At 40.2% G+C, this 25,630-nt stretch overlaps 1 protein-coding gene across 4 annotated transcripts in view; it reads right to left on the bottom strand.

Moving 5' to 3' along the window:
- The window catches only part of EPHA7 (EPH receptor A7), a 307,010-nt gene that overhangs the window by 277,171 nt on the left and 4,209 nt on the right, over window positions 1-25,630 (bottom strand). For all 4 annotated transcript variants that reach the window (XM_075340120.1, XM_075340121.1, XM_075340118.1 and 1 more), the window contains exons 2-3: window positions 23,337-23,401; window positions 20,846-21,515 (exon numbers count right to left, since the gene is read on the bottom strand). In XM_075340120.1, the coding sequence (XP_075196235.1) occupies window positions 20,846-21,515; window positions 23,337-23,401 (735 nt within the window). The remainder of the gene's footprint in view (window positions 1-20,845; window positions 21,516-23,336; window positions 23,402-25,630) is intronic.

Here is a 25,630-nt window from a genome sequence, read left to right as displayed (position 1 = left end):
TTCGAGACCCAAGCATGGTAGTGCTCGCTCATCACTAGGAAGTGTGCTGGCCCTTATTTTTGGTTTTGCTTATGTACATCTCTCCATGAAAAACACAGAATAAGGGAAGTGTGAATAAGCCCTAATCTGTATAGATGATGCTATACAGGGTCTCCATTGTATACAGAGCATTACATATATGGGTAGCATGAAGACGACTTCTCATATAGTTTTGATGGAACACTTTTAATCTTAGGATTCCCTGGGTGTTTCAGCAGCTACCTTTCTGGGAAAGAATATTGAGTTGAATAGAAATTGCTCCACACAAAACACCAAATTAGTATAGTTGTGTATATACTGCACAACGTCCTGATGGATAGCATATCCAACATAGTAAGCTAATATTACCAGTCAGCTATTTGCAGCAATCAGAGTAATGCTTTCCACATTGCCGCGAACAGCTCAGTTAGTGGCTAATATGTAATATTGTCTGAGACAATAAATCATGAGTTTAATACATTTAGGCCCCTAAAAACCACATGATATGTGTAGCGAAATGAAACGCATCTCCCACCAATGGTGAGAAGACTGGAGGCGAGTTACATTAGTTTTATTGTTATTGTATGTTCTGAACAATAATTAAGACATGAGATAACAACATTTCTCTACGAAGCCAAGCTGTACTCCGGAATATAAAATCTTACACGGCTGCTTGGGAAATCAGGAGTACAATGAGAAAATTGCTATTCAAGGTTTAGCACTGTTTGTAATATCAATTGTGACAATTCACAATGCAATATCTTCTGCATACCCACAACCTAAATTAAATTGACAAAGCTTTCCTTTTGCGTGACCTTGGCGTCACCATTTCCATACTATAATCAAAACCAAGGGCAAAATAGTGCTGAAAGCCTTCACGGACAGGATTACTTCACCTGAATACTATATACTTTACACAATTTATTCCAAATCATCTGAAAATGAAAGGCTGTACTGTTCTTACTAGAAAACAGCGATTAAAATTTGGTTTATGGCTTAGATGAGACTGTGATAGAAGGGGTGAAAGTGGTGGGGAAAATGATCTCCGAGGATGATCATCTTCAGGGAGTAGGAGCCATTACAGCAATTATTACCTTCTACTCTGCTCCTCCCCATATACAACTCCCAAGCTGTTTCCATTGTTTTATCAGTCTTCTAATCTGTTGTGTGAGCACACTACAGAACAATTAATGTGACAGTGATTGGTAATGTATGCTCGAGTAAAACTGAATGAAAGTGTGACAGTGATGGATAGTGCGAGTGTAGGAATGACAGGGGCTCCGTGCTGCCCAGTGTGACAGGAAGGGAAAGCGCGCGGCTGAGACAATGAGTGCGGAAATAGCGAGCAACAAGAGCCCCAGTGCTGCAATTTATTCTCCTCTCTAAACGTTGGAGCATCACATACATCTCCAAGGCTAAAGAATGATTAAAAGATACCAAAAACAAAACTTCTATGATAAACCTATGAGCAATACACAGTGGGTATATATACACACACACACACACACACAAATTTACACACTCCTGTAAAAATGCCAGGTTTTTGTCACCATACAGAGAAAAATCATTCAGAACTTTTTCCATATTTAAATGTCACTTACTGTATAATCTGTACAATTTAATTGAAAAATAAAGAACTAAATAAATGTGGTTGCATAAATATGCACACCTTAAATTACTTTGTGGAAGTACTTTTTGAATTATGACATCATTCAGTAGGAGTCCATCAGCAAGGCACGTTGAGAATTGGCAATGTTTGCTCACTCTTCGTTGCCACACAGCTTTAAATCTGTCAGATTGTGAGGGCATCTCCTGTATATAGTGCCTTCTTCAGGTCACCCAGAGAGCTTTAATTGGGTTCAGGTCTGGGCTCTGGTTTGGTCACTCCAAAACTTCTGGGGAAGCTATATTTTCTTTTTATCTGGAAGCATGCTTTATTTGGAAGCATGCTGATATTTACAACTGTTCAGCATTTCCTCCACCTTAGCTAAAGCCACAGTTCATAGTATCATAGTATCATAGTATCATAGTTTTTAAGGTTGAAGGGAGACTCTAAGTCCATCTAGTTCAACCCGTAGCCTAACATGTTGATCCAGGGGAAGGCAAAAACAAAACCCCAATGTGGCAAACAAGTTCCAATGGGGAAAAAATTTCCTTCCTGACTCCACATCCGGCAATCAGACTAGTTCCCTGGATCAATACCCTGTCATAAAATCTAATATACATAACTGGTAATATTAAATTTTTCAAGAAAGCTAACAAAAAAAAAAAAAAACCCCTCAAACACACACAAACACACACACACACACAGCTCCAAAGCCTAATGCTGTCTCCTACATACTTTACTGTGAGTATGGTGTTCTTTTGGTGATGTGCAAGGTTGGCTTTATACAAAACATATTTTATGTCATTATAGTCAAAGTTCAACCAGAATTTTATCAGACTATAAGGTGTTTTCTCACGTGCCTTTTGCTGACTTGATGTAGGTTTTGGGAAAACATAACTGGGTTAAATGTTTTTCTTTGTAAGAATAGACTTCCATTCTATCCCACAAAACAATCTTGCATATTCTTCACATGTATGGTGTCATGCAGTGCATGACCAGTACATACCAGATATTCCTTCAGCATCTTTAATGTTGCTGAAGTTTCTCTTGGCAGCCTCCAGAAACAATTTTCTTCTTGTCTTTTTATCATTATTTGAAGTTCTAGATAATGTCTCGGTTGTGCCAAATGTAAGTCACTTCTCCTGTGATGTACCACAATGTATTTTTGTAGCAGTCTAATCTAAGGCCTACACAAAAGTCAGTCACTAATTAAAAGGGGCAATACATTACTAAAACAACCCCTGTTTGAAGAATTCATGACCACAATTAAAATAACCATACAATAGGATAAAGATTTGCACACAAGTCACAATGTATATGGGAATGATGAAAAGCAAAAATAGAGATTACCTTGGCGTTGGTTTTGGGGCTCTTTTGCATTGATCAATACAATGGCTAAACATCTCTTATATTACTATTATTCATAGCAGTTATGCATAGTCCAGTTTTCAGGTTTTTTCACTTCTGCAGATAGTTCATTGTGTTTTTCAGTCTAGTATTCCCATAGCAGTTTTGCTTTTCATCATTCCCATATACATTGTGACTTGTGTGCAACTCTTTATCCTATTGTACAGTTTTGTTTTTTGAGTCTTGCACCATGTTCACACCATTGGTGCTCCAGACATACATTCTTTAGTCACAATTAAAATAAAACTGTGGATACTCACCTCCTGCAATAGCGCCATTCCAGTGATGTCAGCGCCACTGTTCCTGGCTATGTGTCGGCTGCACCCAACAAGCAGCCACTTTTCAACTACAGCTTTTACCCTTTCATCAGAGTGGACGTCCGCCTGTCAAGTGTATTAATGAGTGTTTAATCACATACTGTGGCTGGCACATGACAATGTCATGTCACTGCGGGAACAGTGGGGCCAACATTGCTGGAATAGCGTAGCAACCGGAGGAGAGTGTTTACTGAGTTTTATTTAAATCGTGGCCATAAATTGACTATGTGCAGTTGTGGACAACCCCGTTATATTACGAAACCAAACGTATCTTAATAGCTTTTTGACTTTGCTTTGTGGCATAAACAATCCAAAAGACTTTTACCCTTTTTCAAATGTAATGTACACCCTATATGTATTAGAAACACAAGGGCCTCAGATTCCTTATTGCCCTTTCTTACATTATCTGATATAATTTGCTGTTCATATTTGTACCTTATTCCCTGTTTTTGAGCCACTTTTTAAGTGGCTTTCCTTTTCAAGCCTCTTTTTTTTTTTATTATTTTTTTTTTTTTGCATCTCACTTTACTCACTGCCCAGACAAAGGATTTTGAGGCAAATGTGCAACTATTTAAAAGGTTTTACGACTCTTTGCTCTAAAAACCCCCAAGAGTCGGTAAAAGACAAAACTAAAAAGCATTTTTATTTTCTTTATTAAATATGGTGCATGTGGTAGATTATGAGGTGCAAAATATCAGCAAGACAAATGAATGAAAAGCGATTTCAATAAATCACAAACTTTATCAGGGCCAAAGATCTACTTAAGTCACTTACACTAGAATTACATATTCTAAAGTGACAGAGTTAGAAACTGGAATGTACTAGTCAAAGATCACTACATTCCTATGCTGGGCTATGAATTTGGATTAACAGTCTACACTACAAGAAAACACTGGAGTCGTATACACACCATATTCTGGTCACTTTCACACCATGTCCTTTATTGCAACTTGCTCACATAATATTGACATGTGAATTGTTTCTGTATAGAATTCAGTTTAGGATTGAAGGTCCACTAAATACAGAGCAAAGCTGTCTACAAAATATCTCTAGCCTGAAAAACACCATTACTTATACTTCTTCCCTTCTTTGGTCTGCCTCATTAACACCTCCAATGACAGTCTATTGGTAAAATGTTCATTGCCCTACTAGTAGCCCATGCAGAGTCTTCACAATGTCTTAGGTATGTCCATACAGGTAGGTCATGTTGAAAGTGTAGCACCCACGGGGCAAGGGGTTAAACTTGTTACTTGTCGCCGGGCCTGGTGATGTCATGGGTGGCCCTACCCAGCTTCGTGGCCTCGAGGTGTACAATAAAGGGGGGCATGATAATGGAAGTTTGTCTCGTGATACCACCTGCGGTATGCAGCCAGAGCTTAGCCACCGCTAATGTCGCTGTCCTCTGGGGCGGATGGTATTAGCAGCTAAGATGTTTCTGCTCCCCACAGGTGGGGCAGGCCCAGGAGAAGATGATGGGAGTAGTGATGGCGAGCGCCGAGACGTGGGGCGATGGCACCAGCAAGGACAGGTGGACACAGTCTCTGCGAATTCAAGGTTTCTTCACTCACAGTTCTGGTTTACCAGGGACATGCCGGCCACTGCCGTGCTGGGGCCCAGTCGATACCGGAGCAATTCGAAGTCACCGCCGATATTCTCACTGAGTCCTTTCTGGTTGGGGTCCCTCCAATCCCAGTGTATGTGGAATATGGAACGGGCTTCGGGTGTTCCCTGCACTCTCTGCAGACTCTGGAATTCAGTGTAACTGTAAAGAAATTGGGCTGAGCTACCTGCTCCAAGGCACGGGTCCTCTGGTGCTCCCAGAAGTGTGAAGGTAGAGAGAATATGCCTGGACCAAAGTCCCAACTATGCTCCTCACCCCAAGCTGTGCCCAGGGCTAACTGACTATGTGTGCCTGCCCCCCCAGGTGGTTGTCCTAGTGACCGGGACAATCCCATGCTTCGTAATGGCCAACCCCTGGTGGGAAAGCACCTAACTGTGTTTGATTTGTGAATGTGAGAAACACCAAGCAATTAACCTTTCCATACCCGGGATGAGTACTGCATCATAAGGGAGCTGCAGTACCCTGTGGCAAATGAAGCCTCAGGGGCTCCACAAAAGCACTATGATACATTGAGAAGGCATTATTATATGATAGCTATCATGTTGAAAGCGATCACTAACCAGAATACACATTTATTCCTGGCAATATGTACCTTGCTAGTATTAGGTCACTGACAAATCTATCAATCTCAATATAGAAAAACACAGATCTTTTACAAATATTTAGAGTCTTATCTTAGTACATGGAATGTGAAATGCCAGTCTTGTATTATTATATATGCGGATTTCCGCAGAAAAAGTACCAACCCCTCCCCCATAATCACAAACGCCTTCAGCGCTGTTTAGGGAAACTGAATGCCTGGCATGATGCTTTTTAGGGGCTGCTGGGCGACTGCGGCGTTATATGTCTAAATGGTTTGTGCATAGACTCACAGCATGTCTATCAATCAATGTCACGGCTCTCTGGGATTGCTGTCATCCGTTAGCGTCTGACTGGTTATGAATAATAAGAATGCCATGTCTCCCTACATATTCACATAGGCTTACAATGGGGGTATGATCAGCGGGGGATTCAAAGGTGGATTAATCATTTCATTTCAACACTTCAGTAGAAAACAAACAAAGGGGAAAGAAAAACAACACGGCTACAATTTCACTTACTGACTGTGTCCCAAAAATCGAAGGAAACATTTCAGTACTCAAAAGGGTGAACCATGTCCTGCTTGTTTTATTTACTGACACCTTCCAAAAAAAACAGGGGTAAAAAGGAAAACAGCTGTGGATTCTAATCTGCAATTATTTTCTTGTACACAAAAACAAATGACCGATTTTGTAGATTTCTTTGGATCAGATTTTCATCACAGGGGCACTTATTATCATCAGTTTTATTTCTTTTTAATTTTTGGAGTACTTTTTTTTTTTCTATCAAGCATGTCTTACCAAACAAACATGTAAATCGGACTGTTACACGGATGGCATCTGCGAGCTGTCCGATTTTCTTCACTGACACATTGACTTGTATTTCTGAGTTTGATTCGGGACTTGACTCAAAATGGGACAGGTTTTGGTGCAGATCACTAGGTCATGAACAGCCCCATATAATATAACAGATTCCAGCTGTGAAACTAATACATGGAGTTATGCAGTAGAAGAAACAAAACAAATAAAACGCACCGCAGAACGGTCTACGCAAAGCTACAAATGAGCCATTCGAGTAGGATTTCTCTTTAGGTAGACCTTCAAATTAGAATCTGGTCACTCAATATGATGTTCCACGTCCGTGTTGGTCCAGGAGCTCCACCTAGAGTGACCATGGACCGATCTTGGCTACTAATGTGTACAAATAGGTCTTCCTGATGGGCTCATCCCCTCCCAAACCCCCTCCCCCCCTTCATGCACCTCACTCATCACAAGCTCACAAAGATAGCGCTCTCCAGAACACTTCTTCTTCCTCCTCCAGAACTGTTGTTGCCAGCGGGATATTGCCGGAAAGCTCAGAGTTAAAGAACGTTTGGAGAATTGCACATATTTCTATGTGAAAAGCTTCTCATGTAGCAGGAATATCCCTTTACAAGAAGCATTAGGATACTAAGGTCATTCTATGCAGTTTTTAAAGCCAAAACTAAGAGTGCACAGTAAAAAAAACCAAAAACACACATAATGAGAAGTATATGGTATATACACTTCCTGATAGTTTTTTTATTCACGCTTTCCTTTGGCATCAAAACAGTGTGTGTGTGAATGAACCCTTAGGTATTACAGAGTCTGTGGGACTGACATAGATAAAGCTTTGCGGTCAATGGTGAATTTCTTTCCCTGAATAACAAACTTCTTGGGTTTTATCCCGCAGAGTCATTATTTTCTTCAAGAAGTTGTGCTCAGGGACAGCTAAAGCAGATTTCCAATGTGAAGTTCCTACAAACAGAACCGCAGCACAGCTTCACTGACCCTGCGAAGAGAACGTAGGATGTGCTTAACCTGCGAATTCAATGTTCAGAGCTTTAGTTGCGTCGAGATTTTAACTGTTCAGGGGAATAAAATCCTGCCCAGAGATTGTCCAGAGCACTGCTGTATGGACACATTCTTAAGATAAAGTTTTACTAATTGTTTGGCATACTAGTACATTCATATTTTTTCTACATTTTGATGATACAACTGTTGATTTAACCTTCGTCCGGCTGAATAGGTACAATTGTAACTATTCCCTTTTTAAATTGCAATAATTTTTTTTTTTTTTTTTTAAAAAAAAAGCCGTAGAGGGCTGAAATTTCCTGACATCTCAGCAGTTTTGGTCCAGAATATATTGGCCAAATTTCAATAAAATATCTCCACCCCCTTCCGAGATAAGGGGTCGAGAAATTTTGGCAAAATTATGCAGCCTGACGAAGGTTAAAAGGGATATTCCAGGTCAGGGGAAATTTTGTCCATTCTTATCTTCTCTTTATGTTAACAGAGGAAAGAATTATGTGTGTGCAAGACACATACATGAGGTTACAGGATGGCTGCTTGAAGTGGCAAGCAGAGCTGACTCCTAACAGTGTGTGTTCTACACCCAGCATTTGCTACAGTGCTTGACAAAAATTGCTTTTGAAATCCCCTGTAGAGTATGAGCACACGGCATCTTTATTGCTATGATACTGCGGTGCACGTTCCATCTCAGGTCACTGCTTCCAACTGCTTGAGGAATCGGAAACCCTGATTTAGTTAAAATAAGTGACTTATTCAATCTTTGGGCGCCTGCCGTAAGCTCTTAACAGTATAGACTAAGTGACGGCGCTCAAAAAAAATTAGGGCACAGACAATTCAGGAAAAACGGCCACTGGTATTTTCATGAAATGGCTTCACCTGGCAAAACACAGCGGCTGCGCTGGCGTCTTAGAGGGAATCTGTCAGTAGGATAAACCCACCTAAGCCGTAATATATAATTATATGACATTTAGGTCATAGAAAGCTGAATAAAATGACATATTAATATCTACAATCCAATGTCTTAGTCCAGAGAAATTTGCACTTTTCCTAATACGTAAATGAGATTTTAAAGATGTACAGGCCAGACATAGATCTTCCTGAGAATCTGCCTCCAGAGCTTATTTTAAAAGAAAGGAGGAGATACCAGTGTGAGACATTTAGATCACAAGAGCAGGCTGTTGGTCATTACATGTCTCAAAAAAAAAAAAGCTCTGGAGATATATGTTCAGTTCATAGATCTTAACAGCTAATTTACATATTAAGAGAAAAGTGGATTACTTTGGAATAAGACACCAAAAAAGGTATAATTTATTTCCACAATTTTTGTGCTCCTAGATGGTTTAGGTGGTTTGATCCTACTGATAGATTCCCTTTAAAAGACACCATATGCACACACCCTTAGGCTATGTTCGCACGTTGCGTTTTTTACCGCGTTTCTGCAGCATTTTTGGCGGCAGAGTTTTTGTGCTAAAACGCATGCGTTTTTGATTTCCAGCAAAGTCTATGGGAAAAGCAGAAATCCTGTCTGCACTTTGCTTTTTTTTCAGCAGCGTTTAATTTGCATATTTGTGGTCAAAAACCATGCTGAAAAAGAAGCAGCATGTCAGTTGTTTTTGCCATTTCTGCAGCGTTTCCTTAACATTGGAGTCAATGAGAAATGGCAAAATGCAACCAAAAGCACAATTCCTGCGTTTTTCATGCTTTTTACCTGCTTTTCCACTGCGTTTTTGGCTCCAAAAACGCATGCTTTTCTGGGCAAAAATTAATGGGCTCTAATGTTCCTTTACACACACACAATAACCGAAAATTTACATGTTAAAAAATAATAAACTTCAACTATTTTTCTGTTAAAATGTGCATAACCACTATTACATTAAAATTGTTAATTTCCCATATTGTTTTAATAAAAGTTAATTTTATCCTTTTTTCATTCTTTTTGACTATTTCAACTTTATTTCTCAGTGTCTTGATCTCAAAAACGCATCTGCAGAAACGCAGGTGAAAAAGCAGGTAAAAAGCGCTAAAAACGCAGTAAAAACGCATGCGTTTTTAGCGCAGAAAAATGGCCAAAAGCCATTTGGTCAAAAAACCAAGGGAAGGAAAACGTGCAGAATAAACTGCAGGTACTCCGACGCAACGTGCGGACATAGCCTTAAAGCATAGGGCACTTTTCCTATAAAATGAGAAATTTGGAAAGAAAAGTTATATAAACTGCATATTAATAAAAAGGAAGAATCCAATGGCATACTGGCAGCCAAAAGCTGAGTGGTCGTGTAAACTTAGTTTTTAGATAAGACAGACCGGTACAGGAGGAGAGAGGACCCTGCCCACGAGGGTGCACAGTCTACATTTTGACTTTAAAAGGACTGATTATTGATCATTACAGTGTGATTTTGCAGATTTAGCATAACAGCACTGGTAACACCTTACCTGCACTCTGACATTGTGACAAAGAACGCTTATTTGGGTTTAGCGAGATTCGCTCACATTTGCGCATAGGGTTTTCTGTGTGCGTTCCAGAACCCTTAAAAATGGATTGTCAAATCTGGCGATCCCAATTGTAAGTCAATAGAATCAAAAGCATTGATTTTCAAATCAATGTCATAGCAGTTATGGTTGTAACATGTGAAGGTCTTATAGGGTTAAAATTCCAACATTTCCCCCCACCACCATTATATATATATATATATATATATATATATATATATATATATATATATATATATATATATATATATATATATATATATATATATATATATATATATATATATATATATATATATATATATATATATATATATAGTGGCTATTTATGTATCACTTTTAAGCAAGCTTCCTTGGAAAAAAAACAATTGACTTTCTAGTTTTCCCTTAGCTATTGTTCTCGGTGTGTTGTGGATTTGTATATTTTGGTAGCTAGGTAAAAATGCAAGAATTTATATAGTGGGAACAGAAAATGCATCCGAGCAAACAAGGTTCTGAAGAGGATTCGAGGTTTTTCATTAACAGGAGCAGTAAAGCAGCATTAATGGCAAAGTAAAGCGAAGATAAAAGCTGTACAAAGAGAATACCAGTGAATAATGGATAAAAAGCATCAAATACATAGGACAAAAACCACACAGAACTCTAAATGCTATTAGATGGAAAGTGTTAACCTTTGCACTGCCGACAACACGATAAGCTGATGAGAGCATAGAATGTTACTGGAGGCGCGGCACACGTTGGGAGTCTGGGTGTCAGCTATAAGAACATCACAATTTAGAAAATTACATTAATAGAAATGTCGGGGTATACATGTTCAAGGAATTACTAATTAAACCTAATTGAAAACTACTAAGAAAAAAAAAAAAAGAAGTATACTCTGAAAATATACCGGAACTTTTCACTGTGTTATCACCCCCATTAACCATACAGAGGATATGTCCCTTGTTGTCATATTTAATTTGTTTCTTTTATAAATGGCATTATAATATAAATAGTTGCATACATACTCATTCCCTATGACATGTCTATCTAAATTGCTAAAATGATGGTCTTTTGGTCTAAGTAGTTAGGTTGAATAAGTGAGATACATGCAAGTAAACATGGACATAAGTAGCGCGCGCGTGCGTGCGTGTGTGTGTGTGTGTGTACACACTGCACAACCTAAGGGCTCATGCGCATGCAACTGCTGAATATTCTGCAGAGATGTGACAGCACATGTGCGCGTCAAATCGCTGCAGAAACACTGCATAATGGATGCAGTTTTTCTTTACAAAAAAAAAAAAAAAAAGATTTCATGCGCTCGGGATGCTGCCCCCACCATAGACAGAGTGGGAGCTGCATCCAAAGCACACGGAATAACTGACATGCTCATTTTATGAACGCACAGATTTTGGTCAAAATTTTAGCACCCAAATCGCTGTATTCATAAAAGCATCGTGTGCACGTGTCATGCACAATCTTCATAGATTGTGCAGGGGACGCATGCATTTACGCTGCAGTGCAATACGCAGCATAAATGCATGCAAGTACGCAACGTGCGCACGAGCCCTAAAGGTTTTATTTTTAGAAGAGTGTTTTACTTCTCAGGCTCTATTTAGTTCTAACTTGACTATAAACTATAGCGCCTTGTTCACGTGTTTTTGCCACATTTTTTCTGCCTGGTTTTCACAAAACCTAAAGGGCTTCCTGCAGCCAACTAAGGGAATGAGATTCCTGAAGTCTCAAGCACACGTTGTTGATTTTCTCCTCCCAGATATGAAATTGAAATCTGCATCACGTCAATTCTCGAATCATTTTTGGTGCAGATTCCAATCCACAACAAAAAAAGGCATGTAATAAAACCTGGTCAAAAATGCAAATGTATTTTACGCTGCGTGTTTCCTACCAAGAGATGCAGAAAGTTTTGCAGCAAATACTTAACGAGTGCACATACCCTTATGCAAAAATTACATGAAAAAGTGCTCAGAACTGCAAAGCGCTGGGTGGTGTGTTTACATTGTGCCAGATCTCTACTTTTAAAAAAATAAAAAAAAAAACAAAAAAAAAAAACACGGTCAGAAGGGGATAGTAGGATTTTTATCATTATTTTATGACCGTTTTTCAAAAGTGAGAATTTTTGTGGCAGTAAAAGGAGTTATATTTCATGCATCCAACTGTGAAGTCATGTAGAGCATACAGAATGCAGCGATATAAGTGGGGGGGGGGATTCAACTTTATACCCAACACAGACTGACCTTGTGTAATGTTATATGAGGATGAAAAGACACCAATTTATAATTCAAATAGGCATGACATTAAAGGGATTGTCTCCAATATTTGTGGACCCCAGGGTCCTCTCCTGGCACAGCTGACTTTGCGGCCAGGCATTTTTTATGTGCTGAGGAAAGCTAGGATTACATGATAGTCAGATGAATGGCTGTTCATTTCATATCGGGAGAAGGGATTGGCAAGTGTACTCGCCCATCGAGCATAGTTTCTCCGACACAAAGAGAATACTGAGTATAATGGAAGTCAATGGGAAACTGGAGCATTTTTAAAATTCAGATGCTTGAGGCTCAAGTGAGTAACGAGCTGTGAGGAGCACGCTCGCTCATCACTGATCAGGATGACTTGTCCACCAGAACAGGGGCCATGCTGCTAATATAGCCCCCCTCACCATCCCATACCATGTTTTATCAGTGCTTAATTCATGGAACAGCCCTGAAAATGACACCTTCTTCTAAAACTGTAGAAATGGCAATATTAATACTATTGTGACTTCTAAATGTGCATGACAATTGTTTTTTTAAGTTGGGTTAGGTGAGGGTTGATCTAGAAGTATAAAATTTTTGCTAATGTCCACAGCTTTACTTCTATGGTCTCAGGTATATCATGCTATGTTATAGCAAGAATATATATAAAAAAAAAAAAAAAAATTATGACACAGACACACAGACACACAGACCGGTTTAATATGGCACTAAATACTCAGTCTAACTATGGTCAAAAACAAAAAATTAAAACCGGATTGCAGTGAAAATTGGAAATAAACCATGCAACTCTTTGCCAGTCATCTGATATGGAAAATTTTCTGTAAAAGTCTTTTTGCTGTCTCATCCATGTGGTGGCCACAAAAAAAAAAAAAATAAATAAATAAAAACACACTAGTCAGAAAGAAGAAATGGAGTTTTAGGGTACTCTTACACTGTTGTATAAAACAGACGAGTGCAATATGAGGATGTAGAAAGGAAAGGGGGAGGGGACGCCCTGAATTCAGACCAATGTTCCTCAATGAGGCAGAGCAGATCTGAGAGTTTTTCCACACCTCAATTCGGACGGCTAGTGGTAAGGGAAATAAATCACAGCATGCATTCGATAATCAGATGACATGCACCCATACAAGTCTATGGAGGCTCGGAAATCATTAAACTGCCCTTGGATGTCAGAGTTCAGTACGATATATATGCAGACACAGACAATGGAGGAAATACGCAGAATCTGATCACAGTTTACACAGATTACACAGATTCGGCCAGATTCTCTTGCATGAGTGAATATTACGCCTTTATCAACAACCCCCTATGGGCTCATGCGCACGTAACTGCAGAATATTCTGCAGCAATTTGACAGCACATGTGCACTTCAAATCGCTGTAGAAACACTGCATAATTGTTGCAGTTTTTTTGTACAAAAAAAAAAAGTCGATTTCATGCGCTCTGGCTGCTGCCCCCACCATAGACAGAGCGGGAGCTGCATCCATAGCGCACAGAATAATTGACATGCTCATTTTATGAACACACGGATTTGGGTCAAATTTTTAGCAGCCGAATCGCTGCGTTCATAAGAGCATCGTGCACACGTATCATGCACAGTCTACATAGATTGTGCAGGGGACGCAGGACGCATGCATTTACACTGCAGTGCAATACGCAGCGTAAATACATGCAATTATGCAACGTGCGCACAAGCCCTAAAAGAAGTCAGACTACTTCCAGGATTGCCATCTTCTTCCCTTTTGTCCATCTATGCAATTTTAAAAGGTTATTCCAATCTCCAAAAGCCTATCCAAATACGTAGTTTATGTAATAGGATAAGCAGCACATACCTCCAATTAGAAATGTAGTATAGTTCTCCTGATTAGCTATGTTGCTTACCTCATGTGCAGCAATGCCCTGCACAAGGTAAGCTACTTAGCTAATCAGGAGAACTATACTACATTTCTAGTTGGAGGTATTTGTTAATTTTGTTATTACTACATCTACTACATATTGGGATAGAATCTTGGAGATAGGAATACTGTTTAAGTATAATACACGTAGATAACTTTTAGTAAAATTCCATAAAGTCTTAAAAAAAAGAGAAAAAAAAAAAAAGCATCAAAGTCCTAAATGCTCTATGCCAAGAATATAAGTCATGTAGCGGTTTCAGCAACTAAGCCCGCACCACATAAGGCAGATGCCGGCTTTGATACATAGCCTCCTTCCGCCTCCAACAGCCACATTCGCTGTTAACCCCTAAAGTGCTGCTGTTAAACAATGACAGTGACAATTAAGAGCTTGCAATCGGGACCGGATATTTGTTAAGACATCTATCACCCCAATCCCACAATGCGATCATGGGCTGCCAATGAGTTTTCATGAACCTGCTGAAACCCCTCTTTCCTTCCATGTTTTCCCTCCTAGGAGACTAATCTTTACTAATAGGGCTCGCCTACACGAGCGTATAAATCGGACGAGTGCAGTCCGATAAAAAATTAATTGTACGCAGACCAATATTACATAATGCAGATTTGCGTTTTTTTTCCGCTGTATTTGGCATGAGAAAAACATTACAGCGTGCAGCAATTTGACTCTGAAATCGGTGCAGTGCAAGAAAAGGAAAAATTGGATGCCATATGGACCATCGGTATGGCCTCCCATCTTTAGTGAGATTACAATTTTGTAAGATGGGAAACTGTAAATGGTCCTGTAAAAGATAAAATACCTGCCGAGTAAGTTAACAGATTGTATATGGACAGCACAAGGCTGAAGAGTGAAGAAAAAAAAAAAAAAAAAAAAAACCCACCACACACCACATTGTCCCACTTTGCTGGATGTGACTGGGACCGATATGTTTTTATACCGCGTGTGACACTAGCCTCAACTGCAATACGGCAGTATTCAGCATATAGTGAGAGCACTTATAAAATGAACGGTAAAATCCCGTATGGGCACTAAAGAAATATAGAAATAAAAACGAACATGTTAGAAGAAAAAAAAATAAATATTTAAATAAAAATTTATATTATTATATAAATATCTATCTATATATATATTTTACACATACAAGTTTGGTGTTGCCACATCTGTAAAAAGTCAGAAATCTAAAAAGTATCAAAAATATAATAGTTATTTATTGTATTGTATTTATCCATAAGGATTAAAGAAAAAACAAAAAAGGCAAATGTACCTGGGCTTAAGTTTGAGTCTCCAAAAATATTAAATAAAAAAAATAAATAAATAAATATGCAATTAAAAAAGGGATTGTAACTGATAACAACAGTATCAAATAAAAATTGACAGCTTGGCACATGACATATACATACATACATACATATAAAAATTCAGACTACTGGTGGTAGGAGAAACAATCACAGCATGCATTCATTAATCGGATGACATGCACCCATACAAGTCTATGGGGGCTCGTAGGTCATCGAACTGCCCTTGAGTGTCAGAGTTATATATAATCTCCATCCTTCTACAGTACCAGTGATGGAAGAACAAAAATCTAAAAAAAAAAAAAAGTTATGGGTCTAGAAAAATGTTGGCAAAACAAAGCAACATTGTATATGGAAAAAATACCAAGTGTGGCAAAACGGGATGGGGGGGGGGGGGGATTACTCCCCCCCCCCCCCCAGCTTGCCACACTTGGTATTTTTTTTTCCCATAAAACTAATGATGTTTTTTTTCAAAACCACAACTTGTCCTGCAAAAAAACAAAGTTCTCCTAGATCTCTGCTGTTGGTGGTGGGTAATAACAGCTAATGCTCTTTGAAGCAGTAGAGGAAAAAATGAAATGAAAAATGGTTTAACCCCTTCACGACCTTGGACGGATCTATCCGTCCAGGATCGTGTCCCGTTAAGCCCCGCCCCCTGCCGCGGGCAGGCGGCGTGGATCGGCACACATATCAGCTGTTTTCAACAGCTGACATGTGTGCCTGCTAGCCGCGGGTGGAATCGCTTCCACCCGCGGCCATTAACCCCTTAAATCTTGCTGCCAAAGTCTGGCAGCAAGATTTAAATGCGCGCGGCCATGTTTGTTACTCACCGCCGCCCCCACCGGAAGTCACGTGTGTTATCACGTGACTATCGGTGGTTGCCATCGTAGCACAGGGTCATGTGATGACGCCTGTTGCTACGATGTTTCACTTTCATTTTCCCTCGGCCGAGAGCAGAGGGAAAACCAAAGTGACTGAATCTGCTGATTACAGCGGTATAGCTGTGATCAGCAGATAGCGATCAGCAATCGGATTGCTGATCGCTATAGCCCCCTAGGGGGACTAGTAAAATAAAAAAAAAAAAAAGTAAAAAAAAAAGTTTTAAAAAATAAAAAAAAAAAACAAAAAACCTAAAAGTTCAAATCACCCCCCTTTCCCCCCATTGAAAATTAAAGGGTTAAAAAAGAAATAAATATACACATATTTGGTATCGCCGCGTTCAGAAATGCCCGATCAAAATATAAAATCAATTAATCTGATTGGTAAACGGCGTAGTCGCAAAAAAATTCCAAACGCCAAAATTACGGTTTTTGGTCGCCGCAAGTTTTACGCAAAATGCAATAACAGGCGATCAAAACGTAGCATCTGCGCAAAAATGCTACCATTATAAACGTCAGCTCGAGACGCAAAAAATAAGCCATCACTGAGGCATAGATCCTTAAAAATAAGAACGCTACGTGTTTCGGAAAATGGCGCAAAACGTGCGCCACTTTTATTGGACAAACTTGTGAATTTTTTTTAACCCCTTAGATACAAGTAAACCTATACATGTTTGGTGTCTACAAACTCGCACCGACCTGAGGCATCACAGCGACACATCAGTTTTACCATATAGTGAACACAGTGAATAAAATATCCCAAAAACTATTGTACGATCACACTTTTTTTGTAATTTTTCCGCACTTGGAATTTTTTTGCCGTTTTCCAGTACACTATATGGTAAAACTTATGGTTTCATTTAAAAGTACTTAAAAGTACAACTCGTCCTGCAAAAAACAAGCCCTCATATGGCAAGATTGATGGAAAAATAAAAAATGTTACGCCTCTCAGAAGAAGGGGAGCAAAAAACAAAAACGCAAAAACGGAAAGTGCCCGGGGGCTGAAGGGGTTAATGCACTGAGAGTCTCCTTCATTATGGAATGGTGCTGCAGTGGTAGAAGAGGACATACGAAACCCGTGCACGTAACATTTGGAGCCAGGACCCCAGTGCCATAAAGGACCCATTAAACAACTGACAGAGCTCTTGATTCTTCATATCTGCCACTCTTAGGCCAGAATCACACTTGTGAGAGACTCGCGCTAGTCTCGCCTCGCATCACCCGGCATGGCCGCACACTCCCCAGACAGGAGCGGGATGGCAGCATGTATTTCGATGCAGCTGAGAACCTCCTGTACAGAGAGCATCAGGCCGTGCCGGGTGATGCGATGCGCGAGTCTCTCACAAGTGTGACTCCAGCCTTAGGTGTTAAACTGCTCGGTGTCAGTTCATTGAGGTACATGCATCTAGAATTACAGCAAATTTATTTTTTTCTATAGTGAAACAGGCTTATAAGTGATTAGTGTACTGTACAGGGCGGGTACTAGAAATTCTCATCTTTAAAAAAAAAAGATAGTCAAAGAAACAAAAGCTATATTAAAATTATCCACAAACATTTATGGCACAAATGCAAATAACTAGGACAGCATGACCCTAGAATCTCTGACCACTGCTGATTGTCTCCACCACGACAGGGTGTCGGATGTACTACCCCTTTAAGAAAGTTCAGTTTCTGACTCCTGAAAGTGGTGTATATATTTTATTGTAATTTGCGTTACAAGGCTATAGCCAGGTTTCAGACAGAATAAATCCAGTTGATTTTCTGACTTCCCCGAGTCACTTGGTGGATTTAGAAATAATGACACAAGCCTTCAGCTGCAGAACAATTTGCCCTATTGTGCGCACCTATCAAGTTATGCCTTCACAGCGGCTCTCTGTTTGGAGGATAAAAGAATGAAACTGAAGCCCCGTTTCCCTTTCTCTTCCATTCTGAATGATTAAATCACAGTACAATTTGGGTAAAGCTCATCATTACATAGCTGATGCTTTGACGACTTGATTGAAAGAAGTAGTTCCAAGAGCCGTAATGCTCTTCTGTGTGTTTAATAACCGGCAATGAAGAGGAGCCAAGCACTCGTTTATCTAGTCCCTGTTATGCTCATATTTAATGTATGTGCATATTACTAAGTGCTAATAGAAGGCTTGGTATACCGGCCCATAAACTAGCTCACCTACCGGACTTATGTGCTGCACAACGCTCCAATGAGAAACAAATTAGGTGTTATCAAAAGAAAAAAAAGTTATTCTATAAAATATTAACTGCATTTCCACCAAGACTCGATGCCTATTAGAAACCGTGACGTACAGTAAAGCATTTCCACATTTGTTATTGCGAGCCCGGCTAACAAGGAAACACTAGAAAGAGGGAATTGACTGAAGCTGCCCGATCATGCATTATTAACGCTCAAGGCAAATTAATTCCTGCACTTGAGTTCTTTGTGGTGATATATATAAATTGTATGTATAGCTGCTGGCCTTGATAAAGATGTAGGCAGGCTGCCTGTTCTCCCAGGTGAGAAGTTACTGGAACAGGCAACATGACCACACTAATTAAACTAATCTCTGGAAATATAGTGATACTGGTGCCCAAAACGCGTGAGGTCTGATGGCAACAGATAATATACTGCGTCTACTGTGTGTCCCTGTCTCTAAACACTGGAGGGATTTAGGACAAGCTCATGTTCTGCTATACCGGCCTGCTGAGCCATCAATCAAGCCTCCTACACACTTTTTTTTAGCGGCTCTAAGCATTTTATTTTTAGTACATTTGCCATTCTTATTAGACGGTCACATTTGTGTACAGTTTTTGAAGCTTATGGGGAAATAAAATGCAAATCAGTAAAGCTTATTAGGTTCGGAATATAAAACCAAAAATATCCCACAAGTAAAAAAAAAACAGAGGAAGACAAAAGAGGATAAATAAATGCAAAAATACTCTAAAAACATGACTTTATTCAGACTAAAAAGAGTTAATGTTTCATACGAGTGATGGTGAAAGGCAGCACAAAGTCAGGGCCATCAGCCAGCTAATGATTTAATAATGAAACCTAGACTCATCTCCTACAGTCATCGAGGCAGTAATCTCCGGGTTTCTAATCATTTCTATAAACGATCTCTAATATTTGCCTCTATTTTTCTCGCCTGTTCCTTGTATAATCTGCGTGGATATGATTTTTAGTTTGGCACAGAGAACACGAGTAAAGCTTTGACCTGGAGAGAGATGGCACCGAGTGTATACGGATAAGGTGGATCAATGATCAAGAGCACTGGCGAGTCAAGTATTCCATCATAGCTGTGGGGAATTCATGGCCGGGCTGCCAGGTCGGCGCAGGCAGAAGCTGATGTATGTTCCTAGTGCAAAGCATTTTCTCTGCAGTTGCTTGGGACGAAAGCCAAGGAAGGGAATTATTGTAGCAAACAAGCACAGTGCAACTCTCCAGAATAAATGACAGCACGAGCACATAGTCAACATTTTGCTGCTCAAAATTAAGTACCCTGTTCAAGAAGGCTTTGTTTTACATGGCTCCGAACAACTCAGGCTTTCCCCTATAGCAGGCGGGCTACACATGGAAGGATGTGTTCATTAGGGGACCTCACGCTCCACAGACTTCGCTCATAATGAAGAGGGATCTAATATGTGCCGCCTAGCCTTTAATGCGGTTATGAGCTTAGACACAGTGCTGTGCGAAATGCCCGGCCAACCTCTAACCTCTATTTCTAACTAGATTAGACTTCCAACTTTCCAACTTGCTTTCAATTTCTCTGCTCCAAGTGTTAAAGTGGATTGTGCTCAGCCGCTGGAGTGTCTGATCAGCGGCACCGGAATCCACCAGTGCTTAGCAATTACACATCAAACCTTATTAAAAGAAAGTCATTTGAGTTTCCCGAGGATTAGAAAACTGCACTTCGCGTCTACAGACGTGGCACACGTAATGAAACAGTGCCCTGCCAGAGCCCGGTGATAGCGCTCATTGAATTTCAGGCTTAACGTGTTAGAATTTAACTCCTGGCAGGAGATAAATGTGAGAATGTTGGCATCACTTGTACCATTAAATAGTATTTAGCTGGCCGGTGTGTGACTGCAGGTATATAGCATACAGAAGGGCGTGAAGTGGGGGAGATTTCTCGAGAAGTGGAAGGCTAACCTCAGTGATTGTTCCCCTATGTACTCCATTATTGATAGATGGAGGCCATATTCTATGCCTTGATGCTCTTGCTCGTTACTCTCCGCACATAAATATCATCTTTTTCATGTTGCAGAAGTGAAATGTTAGGGGGGGGGTAACTATATTTTGTGCTGCCCTGATACATATTTTCAGTCACTTGGAAGACATAAGTATATGTTGCTGGCTCTGCTAGATAAACCTCTATTGGTATGCATTTGAGGAAGCTGTGCTCTGCAGGAGAAAGATCTTACATTGTTTGGAGCCAAATTCTACATTACTGTGATTATAGAGCCTAAACACTACGGATTATTCTTATACCGTCCGCATAGGAGAGCTGGGACACCTCCCTGAAGTGGCTGCGGCCCGATCCTTACTAGCCCACATGATAAACCCCAATCCACTTACAATCATATAGTCACCGCTCGTATTCACCACCCTTAGACTATGAGTAGAGCAAACGGAAAACTGGATCAGACTTACGTTCACAAGTATCGCCTTTTTGCTGATAACCTGCTTTGCAGATGCATTTGCCAATGGGCACCAGCCATTCGCCTTCAGCGCTGCAGTGCATCTTGGGAGAATTATCCGCTTCTTCCTCCGCGTTGCTTACACATGTCCCTCTTACTTCGACCAAGGATGAGAATTCAGAGCCGGTGACAGTGTCGGGGAAGACGGCTAAATTCTCAATAATGGTCCAGCACTTTTTGTAGTACACCTTCACAGACACCAGGGCAATGCAGGCTCCGACATCCTGAAATGCCAGGTAGAACCCTTTCCTTGACAAAGGTCCTATTTCCCGAACTTCTGTATTCAGTTTCATTTTCCGCTCTCCAAGATCTCCTTGGGTAAAACTTTCATCTGCAGCGATAGTGTCTATTTTCACATATTGATTTTCTCTCATGTTCCTGCCAGTGTCGTAATCTGTTTCATAGTAATACAAGTTAAAGGTTTCCTTGCAGGTTCCCAGTACGCCAGGAAGACTGTTACAATCCCTTAAAGTGAACTTTAGCTCAACAAAAATCCTTTGTGCGTTGGCTTTTGAAATCCAGTTAGTTCGTAGCCAGTTGTTCTGGTTGGGTTCCAGGACCTGGCATACCTGATAAGTTCTAATTGGTGTGTAATTTTCATCCAATCCACTGATTTCTTCCCACTGAAAACAGATAGAACTCATATCAGTCCATGTAACAAAGCAAGCATTGTTTACTGGAAGACATTCCTAACTGCTTCACCCTCATGCCCCGGCTAAACCCCGCACTGTACATGGGATCCAAACGGCATATAGGAGCTTGGAGGAACCAAAAAGGTGTGCAGTGGCAGAAAATTTACTTATAATAATAATTTTATTAATTTATATAGCGCTATTAATTCCACAGCGCTTTACATACATTCCCTCGTATAGAAAAAAAAAAAAATTGACAATTAGAATTCCCTGAATCTTGAAAAAAATTACACCTACTACATTTTATTAAACTGTACTGCTTAGTTCAATATTAACAAGGTGTCAAAAAATAAAAACAATTGAGATTATATATCTCTAATAACTGACAAAATCACTACAAAAAAAAAATAAAATGTATATTTTTCATGAAGCAAACTTGATGATGTACTTTCACTAATTATAGAACTAGGAAAAGCCATATTTAAAGGAGAAAGTGACAGGTACGCAAGGTGCCAACTCAGATATTTTATTATGTAGTGCAACACTTGTCAATATTGATTGAGATGTGAAGAAGGGTATATGTATGTGTATGTATGAGATCTACAAGGAACAGATGCCAAGGAAGAGAACAGACGGAACCAGGAGAACAATACCTGCATTTTGTGTACATGGCAAACAAATGTATCATGTGCTTGAGTGATGTGAGGTATGTCATATATTATATACACACACACTGTATAATATTATATATATATATATATATATATATATATATATATACACACACACACACATTATTTTTATATTTTTCCACTTTTGTCACTATTTCTTCTTTCCAAAATCATAATTCCCTGTAGCTTAATTAACCTAAAACAATTATTATGAATACTCTATTATTCACGTAAACCTCTTAGCATCCGGTACTAAGGTCGCTAAAAACTTTGGTCCTCCAATGATTTAGGATACTCCCTGTGCTAGCATAATTAATGCCGATTTTTTTTGCCACAGTTAATTTTATAGAAAACACTTTTTTTTTTTTAAATAAACATTAGGCGTATATTGTGCAAAAAAAAAAAAAAAAAAAAAAAATGTACATTAATATTAGTTTAATTCTTTATTTTGCAAATTGATGGTAAAATAAAGGGTCAAACTGGCTCCCTATTTTCTGTTGGTCGTTCTGATACAGAATATCTTTAATTGCTGAGCAATTCTAAGGATTATTATGGTTCTTCCACCTAATCTAGGGCAGGGGTGGAGGCTGTAACCCTATAATGTACTCTTGTAATGGTGCAGGTTTAGAGGTCAGGACCGGGCATCATAGATTTACGGCACGTAGTGGATGACTGGGTAGAAGGGCCAGTTCTTGCTCACTGGTGTCTCCCAATGTTGGCTGTGAACTCTATTTCAGAGGACAGTATCTGATAGGTAATCTTATGTCCATTGGTAATTATTTCCCAAGTACTGAAGCGCTACATGAAAAGCATGTTAATGTGTGATCCAGCATCCAGTAATAGCCTCCTATAACGTGGGAATGACACTTTAATTTGTGGACTAGATAAAGACACGCAGAGTTAATACAAAACTAAGAAGGTTGTAGAGTCAAGAAGGAATTGTGTGTTTAACATTTTTTCCCCCCAAATTCTGAAACTTGGTCTCCCCCTCCACCACAAGTAATCTAAATCCTTTACCACGGCTTTTTTTTCCCTTTTTAAAAGCACACATATTCTAGAGTTCCTAAGCCAGCCCGCTTGCTCCGAGCATGTCAAGCATGAAATGAACTTTTCTTCTGGGATTACTTGGAAGAAATCTTACCCCACTGGACGGAGAGGAGATCCATTCCAGTTCTGTCTGTTGTGCTTTGGAATCCAGCAATATAACTGCAAAAAAATAAAAAATAAAGCTATGGTCAGATCACATGTCAATGATTCGTGATTATTGAAGTAGACAGTTATATAGACCAAACCCGACAGAGGCTGAAACATTGCACTTTGAGCTAGGTATGAAATGGATTTGGGGTTTTCAGGGCTTCTTTATGTCCCCTCTCGCCTATCTATGTTATGTATTAGATTTGTGCAGTGTCTTTGGATAGCCAAGTGGTGTACATTACATGATTTTTTCATTTTTCTTAGTAAGGCTACTTTCACACCTCCGGCTTTTGCAATGCGGCACAATCCGGCACTTTGCAGGAAAACCGGTTGCGTTTTTCCTGCATAGACTTTAATTAGTGCCGCATTGTGCCGCATGGGCTTGCGTTCGGTCCGGTTTTTGCCGCATGCGGCAGATTTAGCCCATGCGGCGGCCGGATGGAACGTTCCCTGCAACGTTTTTTGCTCCGGCAAAAAAAAACCGCATCGTGCCGCATCCGGCCGATGCGGCGCTTTTCCCAATGCATCCCTATGGATGCCGGATGCGGCACGATGCGGCAAAAAACGCATCCGGCCTCCGCATGCGGTTTTTGCCACTGCGCATGCTCAGTAGCATGCCGCAAGCGGCAAAAACCGGACCGGCCGCATGTAAAAAACTTATGCAAAGGATGCGGTGTTTTCACCGCATCCGTTGCATAGGCTTCACAGCCGGATTCAGCCGCACGGCTCAAACCGGATGTGTGAAAGTAGCCTATGTGCGCACGTTGTGTACAAGCCCTGCAGAAATTTCTGCAGCGATCTGAAGAGCACATGTGCGCTTTAGATCGCTGCAGAAATGTCCGTAGTGAGCGCCGATTCCATGCGCTCTGCCTGCAGCTCCTGCCATAGACAGAGCAGGAGCTGCCGGCAAAGCGCAGGAAAGAAGTGACATGTCACTTCTTTTTGCGCAGCGCTTCGGCAGTAGCCGAAGCGCTGCGCTCTTAAACGCCACGTGCGCACGGCCCCTGCACAGTCTCCATAGACTGTGCAGGGGACGCAGGACGCATGCAGTTACGCTGCGCTACAAAGCGCAGCGTAACTGCATGTTTTTACGCGACGTGCGCACATAGCCTTAGCTGGCCACATATACCTTACTAGGTTTTTTTGTTTATTTCATTCTTGTAACTCTTGAATCTTAAAACTAAAAATGTTGTTTACAAAACTTTAATATAAAATAAATAAATAAAAAACAAAACCACAACAGATTTGGCGACCGCGCGGCAATAACCCCTCTCCTCTCCAGCACTGAAGATTTACCTGGCCACATGGGCGACAAAAGTCGGACCATTTTTGTTATTTGGCAGCCGTGTGCAATCTATTGTTTGTTTTGTTTTTTTTTTTACAGTAGCAGTTAATTTACAGTTTTTTTATATTACACTACTGGAATATATTGGTAAGAAATGACTACTATACTGTGGCAGCCGCCCCCCATCGCACCCATAGACTTCAATGGGAGAGTCTCCTATGATTTGCTTAGGTAAATAATGCATGCTATGATTTTTTTTCCTCCTTGGACCCCTTGGTTTGAGGAAGAAAATAAAAACAGTTGGATACATGCACTGCCTCCCTATATAACATTGGTCCAAGTGTGATCTGATTATTGTACGGATCGCACTAGGACTGGAAATACGGTCGCCTGCGCAAGCCCTTATACTCGTACTCATAAAGGTGAAGCAAACAGCCTAGACGATCACTAGGCTGGGGCAGCGGGCCTTCCACCATTGCAGAGGTGAATAGGTCAGCCTCATTTAGGAATGCAGCCAGATATTAACTCTATGTGTAATGGTCATATTACGAGGGGCACTTTATCATACTATTGGCTTGTTTAACACTAGAACTACTGGACTCGTGACACCTATATAGAAATACATGGTGCAAAGTAGTCAAAATGACTACCTCAGTAGTTCTAGTGTTAAGCCTGTTTAATACCATTTGTAGAGAGCTGCAATGTATGAGAACTCTTGTGATCCAGGTATATCTAATCCCATTTTCTGCCCGCTCGTCAGCGTACAACAAAGCCTGAGCTGCCAGTGGCAGACAGCGATATCTGACTTCATCTCTTCCCATTCCTACAACATGGAGAGCGGATACATGAGAAACCAGGCAGATATCCTCTAGATCACAGCGGCATATCTTATACCATGGAGGGACCCGATCTATGACGAGATTAGTATACAGTAACAGCCGCAACCCCAGCATGTA

This window comes from Anomaloglossus baeobatrachus, chromosome 3 (genome assembly GCF_048569485.1).
Source record: "Anomaloglossus baeobatrachus isolate aAnoBae1 chromosome 3, aAnoBae1.hap1, whole genome shotgun sequence".
Taxonomy (NCBI): Eukaryota; Metazoa; Chordata; class Amphibia; order Anura; family Aromobatidae; genus Anomaloglossus; species Anomaloglossus baeobatrachus.
Note: the sequence above shows the minus strand (reverse complement) of the source record. Positions and strands in the feature narration are given on the sequence as shown.